General features: G+C 27.2%; 1 protein-coding gene across 3 annotated transcripts in view; it reads right to left on the bottom strand.

The window, feature by feature from the left end:
- LOC107439874 (terminal uridylyltransferase 4) overlaps nucleotides 1–23,028 on the bottom strand; it is a 48,737-nt gene that overhangs the window by 10,031 nt on the left and 15,678 nt on the right. For 2 of the 3 annotated variants that reach the window (XM_016052605.4, XM_043053756.2), the window contains 15 exons: nucleotides 22,323–22,436; nucleotides 21,314–21,361; nucleotides 19,612–19,783; nucleotides 18,233–18,409; nucleotides 16,264–16,670; nucleotides 14,645–14,695; nucleotides 12,349–12,445; nucleotides 10,676–10,762; nucleotides 8,945–9,048; nucleotides 8,684–8,845; nucleotides 8,463–8,552; nucleotides 7,403–7,516; nucleotides 6,881–6,955; nucleotides 4,139–4,316; nucleotides 1,282–1,371 (listed from right to left, as the gene is read on the bottom strand). In XM_016052605.4, the coding sequence (XP_015908091.2) occupies nucleotides 1,282–1,371; nucleotides 4,139–4,316; nucleotides 6,881–6,955; nucleotides 7,403–7,516; nucleotides 8,463–8,552; nucleotides 8,684–8,845; nucleotides 8,945–9,048; nucleotides 10,676–10,762; nucleotides 12,349–12,445; nucleotides 14,645–14,695; nucleotides 16,264–16,670; nucleotides 18,233–18,409; nucleotides 19,612–19,783; nucleotides 21,314–21,361; nucleotides 22,323–22,436 (1,966 nt within the window). The remainder of the gene's footprint in view (nucleotides 1–1,281; nucleotides 1,372–4,138; nucleotides 4,317–6,880; nucleotides 6,956–7,402; nucleotides 7,517–8,462; nucleotides 8,553–8,683; nucleotides 8,846–8,944; nucleotides 9,049–10,675; nucleotides 10,763–12,348; nucleotides 12,446–14,644; nucleotides 14,696–16,263; nucleotides 16,671–18,232; nucleotides 18,410–19,611; nucleotides 19,784–21,313; nucleotides 21,362–22,322; nucleotides 22,437–23,028) is intronic. The other variant, XM_016052607.4, reaches the window with a different exon arrangement.

Here is a 23,028-nt window from a genome sequence, read left to right as displayed (position 1 = left end):
AAAACCCAGCTCTTTTCTCTTGATCTTCATAAGTTAAACCTTATTTCATAGCACTGTTCACAGGCAACAAACATAAAAAACTTTCAAACATACATAGCTTTCAGCTAGTGGAGGAAATGTAAACAACCATAATCAATGACTTTCAGTTAACTAAAATTTCAAACAAATTTTCAAATAGTGCTAAACAGTAACTATAGAAAGTACTACACACTGTACTTAGTATTTAGCCAAATTTTCTTTACTTGGCTGAATTATCTTACTGATAAGGATTTATAATTAATACTAATTTACAGTTTAAACAAAGTATATTTAATCTTATCTAATAATCGAAACTATAAGTTTCAGTCAATACAAAGAGGCCTACATTATCAACTGAAAGTTAATGAAAATGCTTTTCAGACTTTTAAAACATTGACAATTAGTTAATGAAATAACACTTTATTTTTTCTTAAAGCAACATTACAAATCATTTTTAAGGTTATTTGAAAAGTTTTTTTTTTCTTAACAAATATCAAGCAGAATCCTAGATTTAATTTTCATACCAAAAGTTAATATTTGAGTTCTGAGAAATTTTTTTATTTTAAATTTCAAAGATACAAATAAATACCCATAGACTAGCATTACTATTAACGTAAATTTTTGTTGGTAAAATACTAATGCTTGAAAATAAAATGACGAATTATGCTTTTGATGAAATGTTGTCTTAAAGAATAGTGACAAAATTTGGTTACATTAGAGTATTTTTTTAAGAGATGATTTAAAACATATCAATCTCAAAATCTTATTTAAATTAGAAATAATCCATTCTAAAATACCAAGTTATGCACACCAATTAAATAAATGTGAAAAATTACTGTATAAAACACATTAAAGTAAAAAAAAAAAACTGTTTGCCCTAGTATGAAAAATATTAACAAAATATTAGATATCCTTTTCAAAAATTCAAGATTTTTCTTTTTTCCCTAAATTAACACAGATTTATAAACCCATAAATTTCTGTTTTCTAGTCAAGTACAAAACGATGCTACAAATATACTTTTTGAATAGAAAAAAATCAGATAAAATGATTTGATCTTAAAAAAAGGAAGAAAAAAGTCTCTTAATGAGTAATGAGTGATTTTACATACATTTCAATCAGAGCATCCACTAATGGATGATAAAGTGATTTTTTTGAAATTAAAATTGCATATTTTTTTTTCTCTTCAATACACACGATTTATGTTTCTTAAGTCACTAAGCTTAGATGATATGTAAGGATAACTCGAAATTTTGCTGACATACCTTCGATTGAAATCACATATGGATTTGTTTTCCATTTTCTCCTGCCTTTCTGTTTTCGTTTTTCAGATTTTGGACTCCGTATGCCCATCACTGTAGTTCAATTAGAAGCATTAAGTAATAAGAAACAATGTATTCTTTTGTGAAATCAATAAAATAAATAAGAGGATGATGAAACTTTCGGTACGACAAAGCTTGGTGGTGTACAAATGGCGTGAACAGGAGATGACATTTACGGTAATGAAATTATGCAGAATGACTAACTAATGAGATGAGAAAGATTTTTTGAGCAAATTCAAATCATTGTAAGCGATGCAGTATGATATGATGATACAGTGGGATATGACTGCTTAATGTATTTTTAGAGATTTTTACTTGATATTTTATCTTTTTTACATCGAAAACAATACAATTAAACAAAATGTTACAAATTATAAAAAACATATTGCAATTGTGCTTACATTGCAGAATTAAGTTTTAACATTAGTTACATATCTTATCAATCACGTCAATTACATTAATAACATCAAACTTGGATCAAATCAAAATTAAGAGCAAGTTTTAATTTTTAATACTACTAGGCTTGTAAACAAGGTAGAAATCTTGACTGTACTCATTGGCGATTTTTGGAAGATAAATCGGGAGTTGCTTTGAGTGAGGTTGTTATAATGTATTAAAATATCAAAATTTTAAAAAAATTGAGTAATTTTGTAGGATAAGTGCCTTAAAAACGCAAAAGATAATGTGGGCTTATGATGGAATCGCACACTTTTTTTAAAAGATAATTTTGGACCCTTAACTTCGGAAAATTTTGAATTTTGGTAGAAAAACTAAATTCTAGAATTTTCCAAAACCCCGAGCAGACCAGATTTTCCAGGTTATACTACTGTATTACACTTTATCTTCTGACAAGGTTCATAGTTTTATCCATAATTTCATTTATTAATTATTTTTATAATATTAATAATTAATTTTATTTCTTAATTTTTATTTGATATCCTTGGAGGAAATGTTATACAGTAAAACCTCTGAACAAGCCAGCCTGATGATGAGGATTTGACACTTTTAAATTTTCCACCCCTAATTTTTCTGCAATTTGTGGAGCATTTTCTTGTAAAACTGGTCCAGAAATCAGCACAGGTTTTTCACAGCAATTAGTTAACCAAATTTCAGTTAACTGTCCTATGTCACTTAATTTATGAATCCTAGTTTAATTCACTAAAATACTGATCCATGCCATGATCCCTTATAGGTAAGATGCCATTAATTTGTGTTTTTCTACTGCTGTAAAGTACATATAATTTTCACAGAATTATTCCTTTTTTACTTTCCTCAAAAACTTTTATTCTAAAAATATAAGGAATTTTTGCTAGAGATTATCATTCATATTTTGATTGTTTATTTTTTAAAGTTTTTTAAAGGATTTACTTTAATCAGTGTTTACAGCATAAAGAATGGAAAAGTAAAATCGCCCAAATTTTAGTGCAACAAATTTTACAAATTTTGTTGTGCTAGTTTGGAAATTTTTAGGAAAATCTTCATTTGAAAGCTGACCGATGACACAGAGTGAGTGTATATTAGACCTGAGATTTCTGCAAACCACCTATGAGAGATGCAGCTTATCAGCAGTAGAATTGAACTGTCAAAACTGTGATCGACTTCAGTGTAAATGCTTAATTTCAACAGAACAAGCATAGAATAATATTCCTGTGATATCTGCTGATCACTCTTGAAATACATAGCGTATCTGTAATGGATGATATTGAACTGTTAAATCTATGACTGACTATTTTATGAATTCTTTAAAACTGTTAACAATGACCTAAATTCACAGACCAATGAAACAAAATATGTGCATCATTGATCGATTAAAATTGTTGCGGACAAGAGATAAAAAACTAAAAAAAAAAGTTTACTAAGATGCACTCTGATACAAAAATCATGCTAGCAACGAGTGGCTGTTGTTCAGAGGTTTTCATAATGTAAAACTTATAGAAGATATTCAGTACCATAAACATAAGATTGTTCTTTGAAGGTTGGTGTTTGTTATAGAAGTGTATTTTAATTGAATTTTTACTGTATAATAATAATCATTGTATTGCTTTGATTAATACAATAAGTTTGTAACTGAATATCAGTCTTCATCTCTTTCTCAAAGAGAACATTATGTTAATTAGCAACATTATAATTTATAGTGCATGTAACAAGATGGCAAGTTTTTTCTACTAAGCAAAAAACCATGTACAAAAATGTCTCAGAAGAAATAGGTAGTTCCTTTCAACCCAAATTGAAAAAAAATGGAAAGAATCCCCCCATTTTTTAAAAAAAAATATTTCTTAAACAGTTTATAAATACTATCTAATTTAAATAACAGTATTAATTTTTTAGGCTATTTAATATAGCACATTTTTTGAAGAAACTAAATAGCAGCAATCGCAAAAAATAAATAAATGAATTTATTGTATTTAAGAAATTAAAATAGCTGTGCAATATTTTATATTAGAAATTTATTTTATTTTATATTGAAAACTCATAATCAAATTTCATTAATACTACTAAATTAACAAATTACAAGCTAAACATTTACAATACTATGAAAGAAACATTAATTCATAATGACAAATAGTGCATTAATTTTCATAATCAAACACTAATACTCAAACTGACTCTCAAATAATATAAATATTTAGCTTTTCAATGAATATGGCAATTTTTTAATATTAAATTTGTTTAAATTTAAGCCATTCTTATAGTGCTAAATGATTGTATTAGTTATTTTAGTTCCTCAAATTTTATCCAGTACTCTGGAAATTTTTACATTTTTTAAAGTAGAATCTAAATCAAGTGATAAAGCACTCACCTTCAATTGCAAGTTCCTCTGATATCCATAGTTTTTTAAAGCGTCTTAAAGGATTTTTCTGTTTAATTGCAATTACATATTCCCTCCAATTAAAATCACAAGTATAAAAATTAAATAATTCAACCCATAACTGTGCTACTGGTTCCTTATTTTTTCCATACTCAGGCCAAACATCTTTCTAAAACATACAGGAAAAGATAGATTAGTAAAAGCCTTACGAAAAATAATATCTAACTTTTCGAAAAGAAATCTAAAAGCACATTTTATATTAAAAAACAGGTATTCAGAAAAAGATTTTACTTCTTAAATATTGATATTTTGATTATTAAATTAAACAGATGGTTAAAACTTTTAAAAATTCATTATATAAAAGATATTTCCACTTCTTTACTGTAAAAATAACTTTATAATTCTTGGTAAAAATTGGTTAAGAAATTTGATAATTTTAACAAAACACTTTATTTTTAAAATTAGCCCTCTGCTTACAGCTGGTACAACATTGACCAGAGTAGCAGCTGTTATCATGCTCAGAGCTGTAAACAAAAGGTTAAAATCATTCAAATTTCATGTGTTGAAAATACATTTAGTTTCAACTATTCATAATAAAAAACCTAGAATTAAATAAAATTCAATAAAAAGAAATAAATTAAATAAAAATTACTTCAATCTAGAATAAAAAATGCCATGACAAAAACTAACTTGGTTAAGGGTAAGTCATTCAACATTTATTGATAGGGTTGAAAATGATGGACAAAATTTATGCATTTCTTTATATATAAGAGAGTGGAATGATAACACATAGCAGCTAATCACAGAAGACTTCTGGTTAGTAACGCACAAAACAGGCAATCAAAATTGAGAACGCATGTATGTGAAAAGGTAATAATGTTTAATAATGCTGTCAAAAAATACAAAATACAAACTGACCTCAAATAAAACTCAGGGGACTTCGAATCAAATAATTAAGAAAACTGTACTATAAACAAAAAAACTATCTACAAAACAGGCAATCAAAATTGAGAACGCATGTATGTGAAAAGGTAATAATTTTTAATAATGCTGTCGAAAAATACAAAATACAAACTGACCTCAAATAAAACTCAGGGGACTTCGAATCAAATAATTAAGAAAACTCTACTATTAAGTTTATAAAAAGGAAGATTTATTAACTCAACAACAAAATTATAACATCGTCATTCTCCCAAAAAAAGAAAAAAAAAACAAATCTCACACTTGTTACGTAAAGCTATAAAATGACTGAACGATTATTTATGCAAACGATTATATTTGATTATTATGAACTAATTATGCAAACGATTGTTTATGATGTCATTAGATGAAAGTGTCATTAACGCAATATTATCCAGTGTTTATTAATAATTTCGAGTGGCAATGTAAAAAGATAGTTGTTCTAAAGTTTCATAATAAAATGCTTGTTTTGATAGAACACTGTTATTTATTTTAGAATTCCAATATTTTTTAATAGCTTTGATAAATCGGGTAGAGTTATTGGAAGCACGAATCAACACTCTCTCAAAAAACAATTTACATTCCAAATTATCAAAATATATTGAACAGAGTTTACTTTAAAATACTTATATCTTTTCTAAAAAATGGATTGCCGTGAATATCTTAGGCGATATCAAGAGCGGCATGATTTAGCTGCACAAAATTAACTGGAAAATAATCGGAGTGCTATCAATACATGACAGAGGAATGCGCGGCGAAGAAACGTGGAAAAGTCAAGACATTTAAATGAAAACGAATACCTTGGTGTACTTTCAAATACTTCTGATTGAAACTAAAATATTTTGTCAGTTGACAGTATTGAAATTAATTGAGCAATTACTTGCAATGATATTTGCTTTTGAAATATTACTTAGAATCAACTTATTAATATTACATGTTTTAATTTGTTTGTAATTTTTGTAAAGTTTTTTTCATCAGGTTTTAATTGTTTTTAGTTTAAAATTTAAATTACTGGGAGGGGGAAGATAAAGCACCATATAGGGTGCGTCCGGCATCCTATAAGATCAACAATGATTTGAGTTAGGCTCTACCACGAGTGATTCGGATACGTAGATTAATCTCCGGCTAATGCCCTATAGTAATAGTAATGTGTTAAATAATATTGCTTCCTCGATTTATATAAGTTTATAATATTGTTTGTATTGAAATTGCTTTATATAAGTTTATAATGTTGATAATAAGTTCCTCTGACATTTTACAATCCTATCATATTCTCTCTATGTGATGTTGGTGCAGAAAAATTGCCAGTGAAAATGTAATTGCATAGCAATTATCCGGGTTGGCGAGTGGTAGTGAGCAGGGGGCGGAGCCCTCTAGTTAATTACTATGAAGAAAATGAATTATTTAGTTTTTAAGAAAAAATAAAGAAATTGCAAGTAGCAGTCAGCTGTAACAGGAAAAATTAATTTAAAAAAAATAACTAAACATCATTTAAGTTAGTTATTTAAGTCATACATTAGTTTCAAAGAATTGTATCTAATGTTCTTTTAAGGGAAATTGTTGCACACGACACTTAAAACACTCAAATCTAGGTATTGTTTGTGCCAAGTAATCGGAAATTATTTAATTAAAGAAGATCATGCAATTCTAGTTTCGATATTTTAAGAAAATATGATATTCTGTTGTTAGTAAAACGCTCTGTTTTTATAATTGATAGAAAAATTTATCAGAAATGAGGTGCAAATAATAATTTTGAAAATAATAAAAACAAACCAGTCTATGGATGTCCTTGAAAAACCATGTATTCCAGCCATCTATAAGTTCAACTGGTTTTTCTCCTTCGTGCAACTACAAATACAAAATTTTTTAAAATTATTATCAAACTTTTGTTTTTTTCATAATTAACCTATAATAAAAAAAAATTAAAATACAAAAGGAGACATACACACAGCATATATCATAGTTTGCATGAAAAAAGTATTGTCTTTTAATGACTGTTAACGAATAAAATTTACATGAAATGCATTATACATGATGAAAATACACAATCAAAAACGTAATTGAAAAATATTTTTTATAATTTTTTTTTTTATATTTGTAGAATTAGCTTCATACATTTTTGTTATAATTGGTGATACACTAAAAATTTGGGGAAACACTTCTTAATTTGTACCACTTACAGCAACGAATATTTTAAGATCTCATTGTAGAATAACTTCCAGAATAATAACTAAACAGAAAATTAAATAAAAAAAATTATAATATAAAGAAATTGTAATAAAAAATAACACCTACCTCTTGAAGAACAGGAATTACAGGAGGATTTCTTTGTTGTAAAAAGAATATAACCATTAATATGTATGCGTATGATGACAAACTTCCCTTAGATGCATCACAAATACCCAAAGTCTGAAATAAATAAATAAAATCAAAATTCAGCTCAAAGAAAAAAGATCTGGCCAAGAAAAAAGATCATTCAAAGAAAAAAGATCTGGCCAAAAGTTAAAACGATTCCGCCAACTCCACGATACCTCAAGTTATTATTTTTTTTATATATATAACCGCTGTTGAACAGCTGAACAAATTTTATGAGTTCATGACTACTAATGTTCAACTCCGTAGCCTTGTAATTCTGAACCCAATCCAGAAGACAAGGGAACTCCTGGATCGAGAATTGGGAGAAATTTGCCTTCATGGGGGTCTTTTTGATTGAGCTAATCAGCATTTGCCTTACATGGAGAGGAATACGACGAGAACCTCCCACAGTTAGCTTGACGGCAAGGGGACTCTAACCCATGATCCGTCTAGCACTGAGGATATTTCACATCAGCACTGAGGTCAGCGCAAGCCGGATGCGTATTTCGTATCGACTGAGATTCGAACCTGGTTCAAAAATGCTCTATCCCCTGAGCCATCGCGGCTTTTGATCAAAGATAGTTCATTGAATAATATTAAATAATCATATTTAAATAATAGGCCAAAAAGTTCAGTGAAATTTAAAGCAAACTTATTAATGTATATAATAATGTTTAATATGGTTGGTGAAAGAAAGGTTAAAAGTACATTTTGATGCTCATTTGCCGTGACATTGAATAATAATTAGTTCACTTGATACACTCACATTGAAATAAAAAGTTAATTATTACATTTATTGAGGACAGAAATACTCGCAATAATTCTTTATAAAATTGAATCAAAAATACTAAACTAATTTATTTATTTAAAGAGGGATTAAGAATGATTAAATTTATGAAATAAAGGAAATTTAAAAGCTAGGAAATATGTAATGCTTATAACAACATCACAGTTTTTAATTGTAAATTTCAAATATATTTTGTAACAAAAAATAACTTACTTTTGCAAAATATTTTAAGCCATAACCTAAAATTTGAACTCTTGGATCAATTTTGCTATATGCTTCAAGCATCTGAGTATTTATCAAAGCCTGAAATAAACAGAAATATCACAAACAGAAATAAGATCGTAAAAATACATTTCAATTCAAAAGATAATAAATACGAAAGCCACAAAAAAAATTAACTAAGTTAAATTTCTGCAGAATCTAAATGAAATTACCAATGTATTGTATAAGCTTATATCGCCTTCTATTTCAGAATCTTTCCAAGCAAATTTTACTATAGGAACTTTAGCACTGGTAATCGGAACAATATTTTCAAGCTTTGGATGCTTAATAAGTTGTGCAGCTACTTTCTTAATTATTTCTGTATGATCCAAATCCTGAAAAAAAAAGGTCATAAAAACAAAGCCTAATTTATGTTTAATAGTAATGTGTTTAATAAAAAAAAATTATAATAAAAATAGAGAGAGAGAGAGTACTTTTCCAGTGTCATGTCCAGTAAAAGTGAGACAAAAATCCATGTCACTGCATGTGCGAAAGCCAAAACCATTGCAAAAGGAACCAAACAAACTCAGCTTTGCATCTGAAATATAAGGTATTAATTTAAAGATTTTTTATAAATATGTTAAATTCTTTAAACTATTAAAATTACAAATCAGCATAAATTTAAAAAGTGAAGAAGAATTTTATAAAAAAATTCTGTCCGACTTTTATAGTTTCAGCACAGAACAAACATTCCCAAAACACATGACCTATTAAAATATTTTTGTTTTTAAACAAAAAAGTATAGAAATATCAAACTAATAATAATTTACAATCTCATTTAGAATAGGCCGCACTTAGAATTATTCTGGTAAATTAACCAGCAATTAGCGTCTAACTTGAGATCAAGCGAGAGGATAGAATTATTAGAACCATTTATAAAAAAAGTTTTTGCTAAAACTTTTACTTTTTAAAACCACAATAATGCTATATATATACCACAATATATACCACCACAAAAAGTTCATATACAAGCACATAATTTCTGTTATATACTAATTATACTATCACTTATTAATTTTGGAAAAATTATCACATTAATATTTTATGTGAGTTTTATTAACATGTAGATCACTTATCATAAAATACCGAATAAGCCGCCAGATTCATTTAAATATGAATATTCCATAATCAAAACTGAATAAGTCCCCATCCACCTCCCATATACAGAGTTAGAACATAAATTAAGATTTAAATCTCCTTAATTTGAAAATCTTTAAACATTGCCATTCAAATCAGAGTGATTTAAAAATCAAACATTGTAATTAGTATCAATGTGTTTAAGTAATCACAAATCGCAATTTGTATACATGTGTTTTTAAAGACCAATATTGAAATTTGTATTCATACATTTTTAAAAACCAATATTGTGATTCATATTCACTTGATTTAAAAATTACAAATCCCTATTCAAAGTCACTCAATTTAAAAATCAAATGTTGCAATTCGTAGTCTTGCAATTTTAAAATCAAGCATCGCAATTTACGTTGACAAGATTTCAAATTCAAACATCCTTATTTATAGTAACGCTATTTCAGGTGTATCATTTTAAAGTTTTTCCAGTTACGATCAGAAATGGCTATAAATATATTCAAATCAAATCTTACATTCTTAGTGTTTTTTCTTTAGAAAATAATTTTTTTTCTCACTAATTATATTTAACAATGGAATTGTAACAAATTGTAAAAGAAGAGTAAAGGTGAAAAGTAAGTTATTTAAAATACAATTTACTTATTTTAATTATTTCGGTTTAGTTTCATTTGCTTTATATTTAATTAAATAGAGCAACATTTCTGCCATATTAAATATGTTTGACTTTCTTTTCTTTCCCCCTTGCTGATGTTTATCCCCCACTTTGCAGGATTTTCTCCAAAATCTGGGTTGAGGCTTAGTCAGTATTTAAAGCATTCAACTGTATCAAGTGTTATTTTAATATTTCATTACACCATGCTTCATTATGAATCAAAAAAGACACTTCTTTATTTTCAATTCTTTCTTAAAAAGTCAGAATACTTTTTAAAAATTTAAAAAAAATAAGGCACTTATGGACTTATTGGTAACTACTATGGACTCATTGGTCATTGTTGCCAAGAAGTTTCAACCTATTTATATTGATCTGACCAACAACAGAGACAAGTTTCAAGAGGGCAAAAGAAAAAAAATCTCACCAGGAAAAACTTTTTTGATGGATGATTCAACATCTTTCATACTATTTTCAACTTCTTTGTAGTAATCATCACTTACACGATTTTTCTCTGTAAAAAAAGCAAAAAAAAAAAAAAAAAAAACTTTTCAAACAAAACATTAAGTACATTGAAATGTAAATGAAGCACACATTGTGTATGCATGCCTTTCGTATAATCTAGTAAAATTTTTAACATTCAGACACATTTATTTCTGCAGAAAAAGCCTATAATGAAAAAAAATTTTTACACACTTAATTTTTTTTTAAAAAAGTAACTTTGCTATCTCATCATAAATTATAAGCAGTTACATTAACAGTTTCCTGACATATTACATAATAACAGCACATATATCATATGACACCACAAGAAACTATAATAGCATTAAAAAAATGTCCTTTTTATTATGAAAAGCAATAAATATTTTCTTTTTTAAAGCTAACACTAATTTAAGAAAGTCATCTGAGGAGAATTCTGAATTATTGCATTCATTGCATATTTTTAAATCAAATTCTTAAGTAATTATTTTCCTGTTATAATGACGCATTTAATTTTTTTTAAAGAAAAACATCAAAAAAGAAATTACCTTCCAAAATAACCAATTTACACTACATGGTGTGCTATTCCACAAACTACAGAATGACATCAATGAATAGGTCGTAAAATCAAAAATGGATCAATATTGGACTTACATAGAAAAACAAAATAGTTTCAAATAAATGGAAAAAAAATAGTTTATCGCAACTTTTTAAAACATAAATTTTTAAATTTGCTTTTGTGAAGAAAAAATTCATCATATAATAATTTTCCACGAGCATAATAATAAACTTTAACTTTAATTCTAGAAGCCACAAATCATTAATAACTTAACAAGTTTTAACCACAGCAGAAATAGAGTTAATACATAAGGAAGAGGAGAACTAGCAAGGACATTTTTTACAAATTTGTCAAAAATCCTTATTAAATATAATTTGTACCTGATGAAGTATTTTTACCAATAATTTTGATGGTTCTTATTCAGCCTTTTAATTAATATCTGTACTTCAAAGTTTTAAAATTTTTTTATAAGAAAATTTATGAAAAAGGTTTATGTCCACACTAGCCCTTGAGTAATTTACCTGCGCTTAGCCCTGTGTGGACAATCTCGATAACTTGTTAGGATTACAACTCAGAAAGCCAAAATGAAATTAATTTCAATCTGAGCCCTATTGGAGAATAAATATTGACTAATCTTAATTAAAATACCTATTTGCAATAAAGCATTTCACTATATAAAGAAAGACATTTTGAACACAAATCTATACATTTGAAAACATTTCAATTTGGTTCATTTATTAAATATTTTGAATTTTTTTTATCAAAAAAAATTTAAATGTTAATTTTAATTTTGTTTTCAGATGCAGTCCTTGTAGTTCTATCAGTCACTAGTAATGGAAGTAACTATTTATTATTGGAAACTATATATCTCCTTAGAATATTTTAGGGAAACATTTAAGATTCATGATTTGAGTAACTATATTAATCTTTCTTTCTTAAAAATTGAACACCATAATCTCCAAATCTATAAACAGCTTCTACTCTACCAAGCCAAGATTACACACATGTTTATATATATATATAATAGAGAAAAAATTAATTAGAAATATTGAAATATTTACCATAAATATATTGCAAACAACGATGAATAGCTTCTAAAAATTCCTGAGTCATAGGAGGTAAAGGTTTAGGAGGTTCAGGTTCTTCAACTGGACAATCCTAAAATAAAGAACAAAAATATGTTGCAAGCTTAAGCTAAGAAATTGATAGAAAAAATAGACAATTACAAATACAATTGTAAATGTATTACAAATGTTTGATTCCAACCCCCCAAAGTGTTTGGGGGTAGCCGCAGCAATCTGAGAGCTATGGTCCCAATAGTTTGGTCAGGTGAGCACTCGAAAGTTCGGACTCCTAAATTTAAATTTTTTCGTATTTCATCATATCATGTCACAAACTTTTTTTATGGAAATGAAAAGCTTTTGCACAGAATTATAGAATTGGATTATTCAAAGATGATTATACGCAAAAAAAAAATTTCTAAGTATTTATTTTATTGAGTAACAGTTGAAAAAATTTTGAATTGTTAAGTATACAAATTTTTACACTGTTGTAGCCCTTCTTTGTACCATGATGGAAATTTCCATTATAACATTTAGTGAACAAAAAAATTGTACTCAAAAGAGGTGTACTGTAAATTAGTCCTAGCTTACAACTTTTGTCACGACTATTGTGCAATAGAAAACGTAGCTGTCAACAAAAAAACACATTAAATGTCACAATTATTATAGGGAGTTTGAACTTATTATTCTGCTCTTTGCTGTGGTTAGGAGAAGCGTGTGACATTTGAAGTATTTCATAATAACTAATCTGAGACAGTTTTGCTAATAAAAGCGATAATGAGTAAAAAAGTTTTTTTTTTTTTGCTTTGTTTTTCTCTTAATTTCTGTACAACTTACACCCTTGTGCAAATTAATTGAAACAAACTCTTTTTTTCGTGTTTTTTAACGAAGATGTTTTGGGGTTGCTCCGGTTACAATGAGGTTGGACCTTTGCAGCCTATTGACGGTATGATGCGTTCTGAGCAGTACATTACTATTCTGGATAAAAAAAAGTTGTTCCAGAGTTGAAGAAACGATACCCTGAAGGAACAGGGATTTTTCAACAGGATTTAGCTCCTTGCCATACGTCTAAAATTGTCAAGAAATTCATGTCTGAGAATTAAATTGAGACATTGGAATGGCCAGGGAAATCTCCGGATATCAACCCAGTTGAGAATCTCTGGGCAATATGCAAGAATCACCTATTAAATATGGACTGTACAACTATGGAGAAGCTAATCACGGCGTTAATTCATGTGTGGTACAAGGACACAAATATTATAAATGACTGTAAAAAATTAGTGGAATCCATGCCGAATCGTGTCCAAATGTTAATAAAGTGTCGTGGAGACCATATTATGTACTAAAAATTTTTGAGTTTGTATAAATTTAAATAAAATAGCATTTTCTCTTAGTTTTCTGAATTTATTGAGTTTGTTTCAATTAATTTGCACAAGGGTGTATAGTGATAACCCAAAATAATTTAATCAAAACCATCTGACAGAAATTTACATTACTATGCAGTTGTTGTATGATGAAAATGTAGAAGGGAAGGACATTGAAGATTATTTGGACTAGATAGAAGGTGATTGACTATTAGAAGATGGCCTTGATAACGAAAATTCTACTGACGAGTACCGCAATGCAGATGAATTTATGAGAGTGTTGCAAGAGGAGAATAATTGTTTTGTTTTTTAAAATTTTCATCAGGAATAAAAATGATACAATTACTGATATTACTATTTTTATTTTTTACTGAGCTTAACAAGCAAATTTGCTTGATGATTTTCATAACACTATTTTTTTAAAGAAGTTTCTTTTAATCTCGAGCATGAATTATATCACCCTGATTTATTTTTGAAAAAAAAGAAAAGAAAAATCCATGCAAAGAAAAGTTAAAAAAAAAAAAGTTTCTTCATNGTATTTTGATTAATAAAACGGGATATTTAGAAATTAGGCTGTGACTTAATGTCACAGTTACTTCATATAGCACAGTAAAAAATTTGTACCATATAGTCAGATCAATCTTAAAACCGATAAAAGTACATATATACATAAAACATATTATGAATGCTGCAAAAGGTATGTTTTGCTGTAGCCTGGGCATTTAAAAAAATATATAACCTGTTGCAAAATAAAAAGAAAATGAATCTATTATAATAACTGAAGGAATATTTTAATACTTTTCAACTCCTACTATCTATTTATTCCTTATTTAGATACTAAGTCTCGTATTAAGTTTAGTAACACTAAATTGTTTCCATTGAATACAACCATGTAGAGCACAATATAAAACAGTATTTTACATTAAACATACCTTTTTCAGATGACCAGTCTTCTTGCATAATCTGCATGTTAAAGGAATTGGCTAGAACAAAATGCAATAATGATCAATAAAAAATTTTAAAATACCAAAGAATCAAAGGAAACAAATGAGCAAATAAATAAAGTGCTACAGCATCAAAAATCACAGAGGAATAAATTTAGAACTAACTCTTTTACAGTAAGTGAAACATGGAATTGTATAATATGAAAGCTTAATGGGAATAAATTTGCATAATTGCAAATTTTCGAAAAGTGGCATCAGTAATATTTTCTATGAAGAATTAAATAGAGCTTAAACAAATTAATTGAAAAATATCCGACACTTTTGAAACCAGAAATATGTCAGAAAATCGAAATCATCAAATAATCGGAACACTTTTTATGAGATTCTTTTTCAATATATAAACATTAAACTATTAGTAAAATTATTAAAATAGCAACTATAATAAAGCTTCTATAAATTTTTTTTTTTTTTTTAATCATAGCTAATGATATAATAGTATAATGGGAAAAAATCAGTTATGCCTTTTAGTTTTCCGTTTCATAGTTGTTTTTAGAAGTCAGATATTAGATTTGCCTTAGCAATAATAACATCAAATTGCCTTGTTTTTAAAGCCACAGAAATCATTTAGTTAACACATCTTCAGCTTTGGCATAAATTAGAGTACAATATAGATTATGGTACAAGCATTTTTGATACTGATATGAAACTAGTGTTAGAACAAAACCAGATAACTGGTGTGTCCTTTAATTAAGGGTCCGATATTCAGGGTTTTACTGCTTATGGATCAGAAACATATTGTTTAGTTTTGATGAAATTAAAAGAGCAAAGTAACTATAAAGACAAAAAAATTACTAAGTGTAATGAACTAAGTATTATATTATAAACCAATATTATTATATTGATTAAATATAATAACCATTTCTAACAAAAAAATGAAAATGTTTTCCAAATTTGAAATGGTATAAACATATTTTTAAAGAAATTAGATTTTTATGTTTATTACTATCATAGTGAAACTTGATAAACACATTTGTGCTTTTTGTTGTTCCGTATTTTAAAATTTCACTCAAGTATTGAAACAGTTTATATTAAAAAATATCCTAGAATGAATATAACTGAACTGATATAAGAACTGATACATTTTTTTTATCTTTTTCTTTAAAAAAAAAAGTTTCCAGAATTTCCTAGAATCTTGGACTCTCTTAAATCACCGGCCAGTTCTGCTTCTAATACCTGACGCCACCACCAAATAATGTCACATAGAATAGAATGAATTAGTTCAGAAAGTTGAAGCGATTTATTGAACACCTTCAAAGTACAGGGAACAAAGCAACTGGCGTCTCGACTTGAGACATCTGGTCTTTTATAGGAATAATAATGGAACCGGAAATGATAAATTAGAACATTCTAGAAGATACAAAAATAATAAATAAAAGCTTATTTCAGAGTTTTAAATTTTCTCAGTTATCAGGAACGAACTCTGCATCTCTGTCTTTCCAGAACGACGCCAACCTTTCGGCTACGCTGACTCATGTTAATATAGCTGTTTACAAGATACACAATTAATTTAATTAAAATTTATACAAAATTGTACATTAAATACATACCTTTTCTCCTTTCAAAACGGAAACGTCAAACTTGTAGGAAAACATGTCTTTTGACACTTCTTTACCATTCGTATCCCAATGACAAACTGGAGTATTTGGTTTTGATAATTTTGTTTGACTTTCCTTCAGCAAAATGTCTGTCTGCTTCTCTTCAGCATTTTGAACAGTTGATCCTGCGTCATTTGAAACAGGATTTGATGGTTCTGTTACTCCTTCAATAATGTTTTCTGGTGAATCTTCTAGTGATATGTTTGAAATAACTGATACTAGATCTTCAACAGCTATATCAGGGTCATGGTCTTCTAACTCTTGGCTGATATTTAATAAATCTGTAGCAGTAGAATCTTCATTGTCTGAAACTTCAGATTCATCAGAAACATCTTCTTTAAGTAGAGGTTCCTTCACATCTAAAATAATAATAAAAACTCATTTATACATTAGTTTTGCATTATTATATATTATTTATATGTATGTATAATAAATAAAATAAAAAAAGAGTAGATATCATGCTGAATAACTTACATTTTAATGATCAGATTTTCACAAACGAAGTGCAAATCTTTATGGTGCAAAATGATATTCTGAGAATTTAGTGCCAACTGTTAATTAAACTGCAGAGCCAGAAATAAAAATTGCACTTTATTTGAATAAATATACCTCCTTTTTTGTGGCTTTGAGTTTTTGACTATGAAAATATGGGAGGCAACCGTAATTTGGAAAATATGGTCTTAATAAATTAAGCAGGAGAGTGGTTGAATGCTTTAACCGGTGGTTGTCATTCAATTTCTGTGCATACTTCACCATCTCTAGATTTTTTAAAACAAATTGAAAATTTTCACCCCACAATTATGAAAAATGTTTATCCCAAGATAATTCCATATATAATAATGATTTTTTATTAAAAATTTATTACTCTGTTATCATTTTTATTTTGGGCTGAGAAAACTATACAAATTTCAATAATTAGCACCTAATTAGCAAATTTGAGGTCACCCTTTTGAACCATTAAGATTGGCACGCAGTTTGTGAATATCCAATCATTAGAAAAAGAAGTTAATCAGTAATATACATCTAATTTTAGTATAAAACTATGAAGTTTACAAAAGGGTGATTTAAAACATTTAGTCATTCCAACAAATTAAAATAACTCATAAGTTTACTACGCTGCATAAACAAAATTTAATTATGTTTTTAGACAATTTGATAATGTGACATCAGTCAAATATGCTGTTATTGTTCTCACAAGAAATAAAGTTTAACAATAAAAATTTAAAGAATATCTGCACACATTGTTGGAATTGCGAAAATTCTAGAGGACAATTTTCAACTTAGTTTTATTTTAAAGTGGATAGTTATCATAATCAATATAACTTTTTTGTAGCTAAAGTATTAAACTAGAAAAACATAGAAAAGGAAACTGGTAAAACAAAAAATAAATCTGGCTAATTGTTAATTTTACTTAATTTGCTTTTCAAGTTTATACTAAAACCTATAACATTACTAAATAGAAAATTTTTATTTATTTTCTTGTTTCTGTTTATAATGAAAAGCTTTAGAGCTTACAAGAAATTTGTTATGTATGTATATACTTTTATCAGTTTCAACTTTATATAGATATTTTAGATTGAACTAACTATATGGTGTAATGTAATACAAACTAAATAATAATACACATTTTCAAAATTTATTTAAAACTGCATCAAATAAAAAAATAAATACAAACGTGATTTAGTTTCACTAGAAAAAAATTATATTAACTAAATCAAACTTTTAGCAAAACCTTCACAAAATACAGCGACAAAGCTAATGAAGCAGATTTAAAATTATCAATAATATAAAATAAAATTACTTGTATGCACATCAATATATATTAAAATACACTAACTTAGTTTAATAATCTTGAAAATTAATAATTAACAATGAAAAACTAAATGAAAAGTATATTGCTTATATGAAATTTTATACTCACATTCAGAGAGCTTTAGAGCATCAAAGTCATCAGTTTTTAACAAATGAACAATTTCGAACCCTTTTTTCTGTTGTGGATAGGCGAAATATCGATAAGTTCGAAGAAAGCAGTTTTGGATATACTGGCAAATTTGAAAGGTTGGTATAACATATGCAATATTTCTCCTTAAAAATGGCTCTGAAAATGAATATAAAAAATATTATTTACTTAATTGAAATCAAAACATGAAAACTGAGGTTAAAATATTTGCAATTGTTATCAATAAGTTTTTATTTATACAAATTTCTGTTAATTTAAGTGTTAGATAAAAATAATTTTTTTTTTAGATATTTTCCTTTAGGATAAAGCGATAAAGTTTGATGCTTGATTCTTTTTTAACCCTTTCCCTCTTGCTCCCATCAAAATCACGGGAAGAGCTTTCGTTTCCTATTTCTCGCATCCATGATATTTCTGGATAAAAGCACTCAAGAGTAATGCACCAAAAAAGGTTAAATATACCCATCTTGTGCACTCGGAATTTCTTTTATTTCTAATTTAACATGCTGGATGGCTGCACCAGACTTTTTCTTAATGTAACAGGAGATAGTTTATTTTAAATTGGATGTCAGTATTATTCAAATATTTATTTATTTATTTTTTTAAATTACGCCCACCATCGTCTTCTCAGACATAAGGCGTCTTGCAGTCCAATACAACACTGAAGTAGCTACAGAAGGTGAGAGGGCACAAAAGTCATCACAAGAACGAATGTCAAGAAGAGAGGGGCAATCAAATAAATGCTTCCCAGTCATAGGGGAAGTGATTATTCAAATATATATATATATATANATATACACATATATATATGTGTGTGTGTGATATGTATTTCATATTCATAGCTCAGCTACTCATGTTCTTCGAGAATACATCTGGTTTGTGCTCAGCAAAAAAATATTTTTTAATATTGTATACATTATGGAGTCAGAGTTACATGGAGTTGTAATATGGAGACATATGGAGTAGTAAATTTCAAGCAAAAAATAATTCAAAAAATCAAAAATGAATATAGATATTAAACATACACCTTTTTTTTACATAATTTTCCTGAAAACAATAAGATCATAAAGGGGTTAAGAAAATAAGTTTATATACATGACCATACACATAATCTAGATAATACATAACCACGAAAATTTTTTGCCAACAGACGTTTTATTTTAAGCATGCTGAGATTTTCTACCTATCTGAAATTACTTCATTACATTACTATTATTCCAAATTACATAAATTTAGGTTTAAAAAAAAACGAGCATTTTAGATAGAAGTGGCAAGCTGGTCTAGCTTCCTCTACATGAACCATTTAAATAAAAATAAAAAGTAGAATTAAAATAAAATTTTACCTTCGATTGCATAAAATCTTGTATTCCAGTTTCTTTCAGCGCATGTTGTCCGTTTAGAAGAGCGAATACAAACAACACTTTCACCAATTTTGAATTCATATGTATAGAATCTGAAAAATTTTAACCATAGCTCTCCTATAGAATCTGTGTTCTGAGATTTCCATTCTTTGTCCTGAAAATTTTTTTAATTACATGTTTATAATACAATTATACACCTAAATCTAAACATAGATACATTTATAGCAAAATGATTTTTAATTAATAACAAGATTTAAAAAATTTAAAATTATTTGATTGATAATAAATTTTAAATGCTAATATTTGGGTTATAAACAGAGAAACCGTAATTTTATGCTTTAACTAAAACTAGACTAGTAAAGGCAAAAACGTGTAATCTGGATAAAAAAACTAAGTCTATTTTACAAAAATGGGCATTCGATACATGAATTATGGAGAAAAAATGCATAGTCTTTGGCCAGTTTTGTTTTTAGAAACCATTTTAACAATAGCCCTTTCAACCATAGCCACCGAGAAATAAGGCCATCAAGATCAAAAAGGTCTTTTAGTGACAACACACAGTTGTAGTAAGGTCCTTTAGTGACATCACACAGTTGTAGTAAGATCTTTTAGTGACATCACACAGTGGCAGTTCTTCATAACCGACTAGCAGCCAATTTTAAATATTTGATATTGAACAGCAGCTTTGTTTGACTGTCGGTTATGCGATTATCTATATGCTATTATTATATATTTTCTAATAATGACGTATGCCTGTGCTGCCCTGAGATATAAAGGTAATAACTCCATGAGATATATAAAAAAATTAAAGTCTGCAGCAAGTCTGTCTCATAATTTTTATTCCATTTCCTGTTAATCAATTTTTAGAGTAAGTGTTTAGCATTTCTTAAAAATAATTATCATAAACTATTTTTCTTAAATTCCTCTCCAATCAAAGATAAGAGCCACTCAAAATACTAAATTTTTCCATACATCAGGTGTTTTGACATAATTAGGGAAATTCTTTCAACATTTTCCCTAGATAATCATTACTTATAAAAAGCAAATTACTCAAATTTTATTCAGGATTCTAGGATTAACTAATTTTCTATAATAATAAAATGTTTAAAAAAAGAATACTTTTGTTTATTCTCAAATATTTTCTAGACTCTGTGTGACCGTTTTCACATATATATACTTTTAAGTTAAGATTAAGACAAGCAAGCATGTAAAAAGGGATAAAGTTCATTGAAAGCTTAACTATAATTCAGGAAACATAATTCAAATAAAGATGTCTATATTAGAGCGAAAAGAAAAATTATTATTTTCGGCAAAGTTTTTATTAGCTATTAAAGCAACAAAGTTGTTAAATAATTTTGCTTATCAAAGCGAGTAAAAAAAATAAAAAAATTTCACAGAAAGTGCACCATATTATTATAAAGCAATGGTTATCTAAGAAATTTTACTAACAATCAAGAAACTATAAATATTTCATGAATTGTTTAGTAATAAAGAATATTTATTGTGTACATGAGATATAGAGGATTAAATTATTTTGGTTAAGCTGTTTTGCATAAGTCACAAAAAAGAAAACTAGGAAGAATTAAATTTTAAATATTTAAAATTTCAAGTCTAAACATATTTTATAAAAGTATTTACTTTTATATATGAAAATTTTTTTACTAACTATTATATAGTATCTTACCTCTACATATTTATCATAAAAGTCTGGAGAACCAGAAAAATTCTTCACCTAAAATAAAGTAACAAACTGGAAATTTAACTAGTTAAAAATAATTTAATAAAAGAAATAGAAATATGATTTAACAACTATTAATACTGTCAGTCAATGTGTTAATGCTATAAAACAAATTTTCAACATGGTTTTTCTTTTAATATAAGCACAAGTATAAATAAAAATATACAGCTAAAACGCTTTAAAAACCTAAACTTATAGGTATAAGTCACTGTATATTTCTGAATATCAGTTGATAATTTAGATTTAAAAAAAACTAGGTTTTAATTTGCAAGAAAAGAAAACACTGGTGATTTTAATAGCAAAAACAATGAATTAGTTCAAGGTATTGTGCTTCCTCAAGGTATTGTGCAAGACTCATCTTTTCTTATAAAACACTACTTTTACAATTATATGAAAACATTATTTGAACATACCTAATTTTTGGTGGCAGAAATAGAGAATTTATTAAATGAAAAGAGTACTTATTTTTAAATAAATTATTCTAAATACTTCAAATAAATGTAACATATCAAAAGGAACCTATACCGTGGGAAAAATATTTTCATGGCAAATTTTGTTTAAACTCCATTGGCATTTCAATATTATAAGTTTAGAGAAATGCTAGTTCAAGTAAACTTAGAATTAACTATGAAGTTAATGTTGAAAAAATGCTTTCAAAATGGCAAAACACAAACTAACTATTGCAGAATTACTTCCCCATTGAGTAATCCTCAGCAATACTGCCAATCAATACTTGAGTAGGACAAGTGTAAAAATTATAATTAGTACCTTACCAAATGACTGTTTAAAAAATTAATACATTAGCTTAAGAAATATTTTAATTCTACCTTAGCTGATCAATTGCTAATTTAAACTTTTTTCAAACATCTTATGGCTATACAAAAATAGAGATTGAAACGTATAAAGTAGCTTTGTTGTAAAAATTACATACAAACATTTATAAAATATAGAATACCTCATGCAAAACAGGTAAGACAGGTGGCTGCACTTGCTGCAAAAAATGTACTAACAATAAGGCATAAGAAAACGGAGGTAGAGTGCCATGGTCTTGCAAGTCTACTTGACACAGCTAATTTCAAGAAAGACAATAAATTTACATTAATATATTGAAATTACTTCATNTATATATATATATATAGAATTTAATAATTTCTGTAAACTAAAAATGAATGTAACTTACATAATGAAAAAAAAAATCTAAATCTTCACAATTGAAAAATGAAATGAGAATAATAAAAAAATTAAGAACAGATTAAAGGAAATGTATAAACAGCAATAAACATGGCAATGCTTTGAAAGATAGCTATTAATGGGATTAATATTTTTCTGTACAAAATGCATGGCACCTAGATGCTTTATTTATTAGTTGCCTCAAACTTTATTTTTAGCAACATTATTTTGTTTATCTGATCTTGCTGTTAATATGGCTCAATTTATCCAATGTGTTATCTTTAAAAAGAAAATTAAAAAAAAAAAAAACTCTATTATTAAAACTAATAAATAACTTTTAGTTTAATTACTTTTGCTTACTTTTATTAACTTAATAATAGATTAAAAAATTAAAAGTGCAAGGTATAAAGATTTCTACACCACTTTAAAGAATGTGATTTTATGAGGCAAAATACAAAATATGAATGAAATTGGTCAAAGCAGTTCCTGAG

This window comes from Parasteatoda tepidariorum, chromosome 2, assembly GCF_043381705.1.
Source record: "Parasteatoda tepidariorum isolate YZ-2023 chromosome 2, CAS_Ptep_4.0, whole genome shotgun sequence".
Taxonomy (NCBI): Eukaryota; Metazoa; Arthropoda; class Arachnida; order Araneae; family Theridiidae; genus Parasteatoda; species Parasteatoda tepidariorum.
The sequence above is the reverse complement of the archived record's forward strand: the minus strand, read 5'-3'. Positions and strand labels throughout refer to the sequence as shown.